This window comes from Sinocyclocheilus rhinocerous, unplaced genomic scaffold (genome assembly GCF_001515625.1).
Source record: "Sinocyclocheilus rhinocerous isolate Xijiao unplaced genomic scaffold, SAMN03320098_v1.1 scaffold484, whole genome shotgun sequence".
In the NCBI taxonomy this organism is placed as follows: Eukaryota; Metazoa; Chordata; class Actinopteri; order Cypriniformes; family Cyprinidae; genus Sinocyclocheilus; species Sinocyclocheilus rhinocerous.
In genome coordinates, this window is record NW_015658063.1 from 665,843 (window position 1) to 672,584 (window position 6,742).

The 6,742-nt window shown below is 35.8% G+C and overlaps 1 protein-coding gene across 3 annotated transcripts in view; it reads left to right on the top strand.

The window, feature by feature from the left end:
• The window catches only part of astn1 (astrotactin 1), a 253,618-nt gene that overhangs the window by 220,396 nt on the left and 26,480 nt on the right, over nt 1–6,742 (top strand). For all 3 annotated transcript variants that reach the window (XM_016530291.1, XM_016530292.1, XM_016530294.1), the window contains 2 exons: nt 681–814; nt 920–1,071. In XM_016530291.1, the coding sequence (XP_016385777.1) occupies nt 681–814; nt 920–1,071 (286 nt within the window). The remainder of the gene's footprint in view (nt 1–680; nt 815–919; nt 1,072–6,742) is intronic.

Genomic DNA, 6,742 nt, shown 5'->3' on the forward strand with positions numbered 1-6,742 from the left:
TGTTACAATCCTAATCTCTAAAAAAATTGTGGTCTGTACAAATATGCATCATCCAGGAAGATGCTGCACTCTAGTGGTTGTAGAGGACATTTCCCCACTTATACTGTAAACCTCATTGAGTGTAAAAATAGTGTTATATAACTGTGAATATTAGAATAATTGTTTATAATTAATAATCAACCGTAGCGTTAGTTCTGGCAGGTCACGTAAGTCAAGCTCACATCAGCTGACTTTCAGCTGATCCCTATCTACCTATGGGAATACAACACCTTTCTAAGCATTCATATATAAGGTCCCTCAGTATTATCAGCAGTGTTCGCATTGCTCAATAGCTAATTACCCTCCTCCATCCCCATCTCCTCCTCTGTCAGTCGGGATTCAGCCTTCTGATTCTCCTTTGAATCAGACTAATTCTAAAATGTGTACATAAAATTATTGTACTTTAACAATATCTGCAATACATTTATGTTGGTTCTGTTCTGTTTACCCTGGGGGGTTATCGCTGCTCTCCCTGCTCTCATCCATACTAGGCTGCATGGATGCGCAGGGAGTTCTTGCCCAGAACAGAACCATACCGCCAATCCAAACTGTACACTAATTGTCAATCATCTTTGACGATAGTAGTCCTGACAGAATTAGTATTAATATGACATGCTCTGCATCTTTGTCTTTTCATGTAGGCTCTGCAGGAGACCATGATGAGTGTACTGTGGTGTTCTGCTAAAGGTGATGTTATTAATGACTGGTGTCGATGTGACTCCAATGCCTTTGGCACAGATGGACTCCCGACCTGTGCTCCTCTGCCTCAACCTATGTGAGTTCAGGAAATTTACAATTTCTGAAGTGAGGTTTTAAAGTAGAAGATCTTGGTCAAACATTAAGTCATAAATGGTCTATGTTGATTTTATACTCTTGTCAGGCTCAAGCTGTCCCATTCGTATGAGCCCAGCAGTTCATTGGTCATCATAAATTGGAATCACACAGAGCCACCAATCGGAGTGAGAATTGTTGATTACCTCATCAGTCAAGAGAAGGTGACAGAGCGGACTGATCACTCCAAAGTTGAGACAGGTAGGTAAATTATTATATGGACTTATACAAAACATTTGAGATATATAATATCCACATATACTGTAACTGCCTGCCTTCTATGTCTTTTACAATAAAGGCTAAAAAAGAGAAACAATATCTAATGCCCATTTATTTGGGAAGTAGCTGTGTAATAAGCGGGATAATGTACATCCAGACAGTCATTATCACAAATTAAACTCCTTCAGGGTGATACAAGATCCCTCTGCCTCACGCTGGGGTCCTGATCATCCTGCCAGGGTTTATTTTGTGATAATGGCAACTGACTGCTCATGAATATATGAAATCTAAATTAATTTTAATTGAATTTGCCTAAGCACTAAGTCTGAACCACAAAATGAAATAACGTGGCTGTATTTTATATTGAAACAATGAAACAATGCAATAAAAAATGCATTAATATTTTATTAAAGGGGTCATATGATGCGATTTAAATTTTTCCTTTCTCTTTGAAGTGTTACAAGCTCTTGGTGCATAAAGAAGCTCTGTAAAGTTGCAAAGACTAAAGTCTCAAATCCAAAGAGATATTCGTTATAAAAGTTAAGAGTCAACCACGCCTACCTAAAACGGCTCGTTCTAACACGCCCCCACATACCTACATCACGATGTGGGAAGATTTGCATAAAGCCGCCCAAATGTTCACGCAAAGGCGGGGCATAGAGGATAAACAATAATGTACAGTATGTGGAAAAGAATGTGTTTTTTGAACCTTATAAACACATTTCATTACACCAAATACATTAAAAAAAAATTATTTCATATGTCATATATCATATGACCCCTTTAAGATATTCCTTTCCTCTGTTGCAGAGGCTTTGATTGTGCAGTGAAATCCCCTGCATAATTTACCTCTACCTGTGAATTAAAATAGCCACCACAATTTATTGAGAAGAACCCTGCAGTTAAGGGTTGTAAATCTGAGGGACTGCTGTTAAAATGAAGATTAAAGACCATTCCTGAGATAAAGTAAAACAAATGCGTAAATTTATAGAATTACCCAAGTGTTTGGATGTTTCAGTTGACACCATTGGTCCTATTATCGGGGAATGTGGGTATGTAACCGGATCATGTGGGAGGGAAGCACGCAAGAAGCCATTACTAAAAAGAACAAGCGAAAGCACATCTAGAGTTTGCCAAAAAGCATAATAACAGCTCATTTGTGTCATGGGATCGGATTATTGCAGTCAGATGAGACCAAAATGAAGCGTTTTAGTCTGAATTCAGTGTGAACTGCCCACCTCTTACTCTCGACAGTTGATCGTTTGTTCATTCGTTCATAGTTCATTCATTCTGGCCTGTGATAATTGTGACATATTGCCTGTATTTTCTGCTTTTAACCCCCTGGGGTCGAAGCCCACACTGGTGCGGTCTGTCTCATATTTTCTTTATGACCGCGAAAAGAACTAAAAATACGTATAGATAAGAATAAGGTATGGTTTGAAACTACAAAGGGTCTACGTTTATTTGTGTATAGTCATAATAACAACAAAACAATGTGCTTTTGTAAAATAAAGAAAATAAACGTTCTCTGCCTTCTCTGTCTCTGTCACCTCTCTTCACAGACACGTAAGTAAAACAGCCTGAATCTCCAAGAATACTCGCCTCAAAGACATGAGAAATATATGTATAGAAAGCTTGAAATGGCTACTTTTAAATGAAGTAAGTCATGTCCAAAACAAATATTCTCTGTTAAAGTAATCCGTATGAAACCAACGCGATGTCCAGTTTTCCTGTCTCAACTCATTATCTCTAATGCGGTCATGCCCACGAGCCAATCGCGCTTTTCAGATTCTAAACATCCACGTGAGATGCCCACATCGCCTCTGCGTAAACAAACAAGTTCATCGCGGCTACTTTTTGTTTCTGGAAGAAGACGCGCTGAGAGGAATAACCCAGAATTTACCTCAGAAGAACAACACAATGCGATGCGTCACGCAGCTAGATCCAGTGGAGAATATCATTCTGATGAGTAGCCTAAGATTACTTACATCTGTTGTTTTTGTGTTATTGTGAAATAATTTGTACACATTTTACTAGGAAGACTTTTCCCAAACTATAATTCCTGACTACATGTATGAAATCAAGTGAAACATTTTGAAATATGTGCCATTTCATTGTCTAAATGTCTCACAACGCCAGGATGTTTGTTTAATGTTTTAACATATAAAACCACAAGATATAAAAGTAGTGTGAGTGTTAACACTGTAAATGAATGTTTGGCACAAAGGTGTGTTACTGTTCAAGTCTCAGTGTTCAAATCAGTATGTTCAGTCATGTGTCATTGACCTTCACTGTGTATATTTTTATTATTCTGTGTTGTAAATAAAATACAAATAATAATCAAAAACCCACATTATTTTAATCTCCTCACACTCTTTCTTACCTGCCTCAGTCACTTTCATATTGATGGCCCATTATGGGAGGCCCGTTGTCTCTCAGGTGTGAATCACTAAATATGCATGGCAATTGTCACTCCCTCGCATAAGGGCATTCTATCACAAAACATGTTTTACAAATGTTAAATCAATATATTGTTTTCTGTGAATGAGTGAACAGGATAATTTTCTCATCATTTTGTAGCAAAAACTCTAGTCTACCACATCCAGTTCTCAAAAGTCTTGTGAACAAATATTCTGTATGTGTTTTATGGCCTTATTTCAGTGACTTACAAAATTTAGTTTTTTACTAACCACGCATAAACATAGTTTTCTCAAAAACACAAACATGTACTTTCATGCTGTTCACATATTATTGTAGCCCAGTTTGTACTGAATACAGTGTTATCAGACTTTAGACATTAATATGTTTTTAAGATACTGAAAAAACACAAATGTCTGGGCATGTCAAAACTTCTCCAGGGCCCCAAAACACCCTCAGACCCCAGAGGGTTAAAGTTCTGGATTAAGAATTGTATTTGGCCTCTAAATAATTAATAATCTGAAATCTGATCTGAAATACCCTCCATGTTGTGCTTTTCACCCTGTTTTAGATTCTAGACAGTTATGTATTTGTGTAATTTTGAAAGAATGAAACAGTTTGAGGTGAATATTAAGTCTCACATCTCAATCCTGGGCATAATGGACATCACATGGGATTTATCCATGAACATCAAAAACTCTCACCTCAATCAGGGTGAATGTATGTTCATTCTAAGCCTCATTTATCAGACAGTGTGATCCTGGATAAGGTCCATGTTATTGTTCTGCCAGAGTTTGCTGAGTATAATGAATATGTCCTAACCTGAAAGGCCCTGGCATTCCAAATAGGAGCCTACCTCAGACACACGTATGCTTTCTGCCCAGGGCCTTCAACTCTAAAGTTATGCTTTTCACCTCTCAAGTCCCCCTGGTCTTCGTACTTAGGTACTTACTGTGCTCTATACCAGCGCCAGAGATTTTATTCCACTTTAGGCAAGAGTTGAAATCGATTTTTCACACAGATGATCAATGGTTCTTTAGAAGGCCTTGAAAGCAGGTCTTGATACTGGACTTGCAGTGCTGCATAAGGATTTGAGACACACATGTGGCTCACTGTTTTGTATGTGTCAGACATATCCGATGATTGATTGATCTGCTCACAGCTTAAACTGTGAAGTGTTGTAAGTGCAATGAGAAAGACCACCTTGAAGCTGTGAAGGGCAGAGCCGCAGCAAGAGTTGATTCTGGTAATGATTAGGATTTAAGCCTTTCAGGATGAAGCAAAAATGATCATATGTTAAATAACCTTGGATGAATATCAGAAACTTTAAATCCAGGACACTTTCCTTTTGTTACCAATTTCCTTTCCTGAAAAGAATAGTGAACCTCTGCCTGGGACTGAGCAGTACAAGACTAAAAATGTAAAAATTGTATTCTTCCTCTTCTTTTTTTTTTTATTTAAATAAATAAACAAACAAAGAAACAAATAAATAAATAGAGATGTAACAATATTATGAATATCGTGATATCGCGATAGCAATACTGTCTCGATATTATGGTGGTCACATGACGATATGAAACGATAGGTCTTCCGGGCAAAAAGTTTTTAAAATATATTTTAACTTCTTATTCTAACATAAAAGGTCTTTAAAGTTGTGTTTTGGGCCATTATGCTTTGGCACAGTATCTGTCAAACGAACTAGAACCGAAAGCACAATATAGCTTAATCCCTTTATCATCAGCTCGTGATCCGGTGTTTTCCGCGCCTCAGAATGGCTCCGTTCACAGTGAATGAATACAGTGTACTCGTTTATTGCACGTGCTGTGAGTTTAGCACGTGTTTGGGAACGCAACAGCCACCAGTTAGGCTTTATTTTCGCAGCAGATGATTACAGCATTTGACTGGATTTGTAGTGAGATGCATTTGTGTAAGCATGTTTTCACTGAAGCTGGAGTTTTCCTTTAAAATAAAAGCTTAAAAGTGCAGTATGAATAGAGGTTTAAATGCAGTCCAAATTCAAAATATCTCTTTCAAGTGTAGAAATTAGGAAAGAAGTATTGTAATTTCCCTACTGTAGTGTAAAGCAAAAATAATATACCTATGAAATATTAATTTTCATTTATTTTACAGTGCAATTGTTTTACAATACTGTATATGGCTATTACTGTCATAGTTATTATTATTATTATTATTATTATTATTATATTCTAATTAGTTTGTTTTCATAAAACACTAATGTGAATGTAATTTAGACAGAGACAGTATATCACAAATAAAAAGAGGGTTGAGTTCAGGTACAATTCAATTCACTGCATTTTTTCTGACTTTTGACGTTTTTTGACTTTCTGACTTGAAGTTTTCTTAGTTGAGAACAGGTTTTAGCTCTTAATTTTGAACTCTCAATGTGCATTAGATAGAATAATTCAACTTTAAAATTTACAATTTATTTTATTTTTTTCCAATTCTTCATTTGTCTTTTTTTTTTTTTAAATATTGCAATAATTATCGTATTGTGAGATTTTGATATCGTTACATCCCTATAAATAAATAAACGATGCCTATGTATGTAGTACAAAAAGCATATATATTGTTCAAAGGGTTGGGTTTAGTAAGTTTTTTTTTCTCTTTTTTGAATGAAATAAATGAATTCTATAAATTAAATTGATGAAAAATTTCAATGTTACGTTTACAGTGTTACAAAAAAAGAAAAAAGAAAAAACATTCGGTTCATCATAAAATACTGAAAAAAGTATCTAAAGTTTCCAAAATAATATTATGCCCCACTATCAGTACTGATCATAATAATAAATGTTTCTGAAATTTCATGTGACACTAAAGACTGGAATAATGGCTGCTTAAAATTCAGATTTGCCATTACAGGAATAAATTACATTCTAAAATATATAAAAAAAAAAAAAACAGTTATTTTAAACTAAATTCATATTTCACAATATTATTATTTTACTGTATATTTTAATCAAATAAATCCTTGGTGAGCTTAAAGGGGTCATATGATGTTGCTAAAAAGAACATAATTTTGTGTATTTGGTGTAATGAAATGTGTTTGCAGGAAACAGTCCTCCATAAAATGCCTTGGACACATCTGAATATTTGGGTTGAACTGTTCTGGAACAGTGTTGTAAATACGCCACGGTGAATGCCGATTCTGGAAATCCACAGCGCGAAGATGATGTATTTCCTCAGCGACCAGCACGGATCAGCTCTAGGCATGACG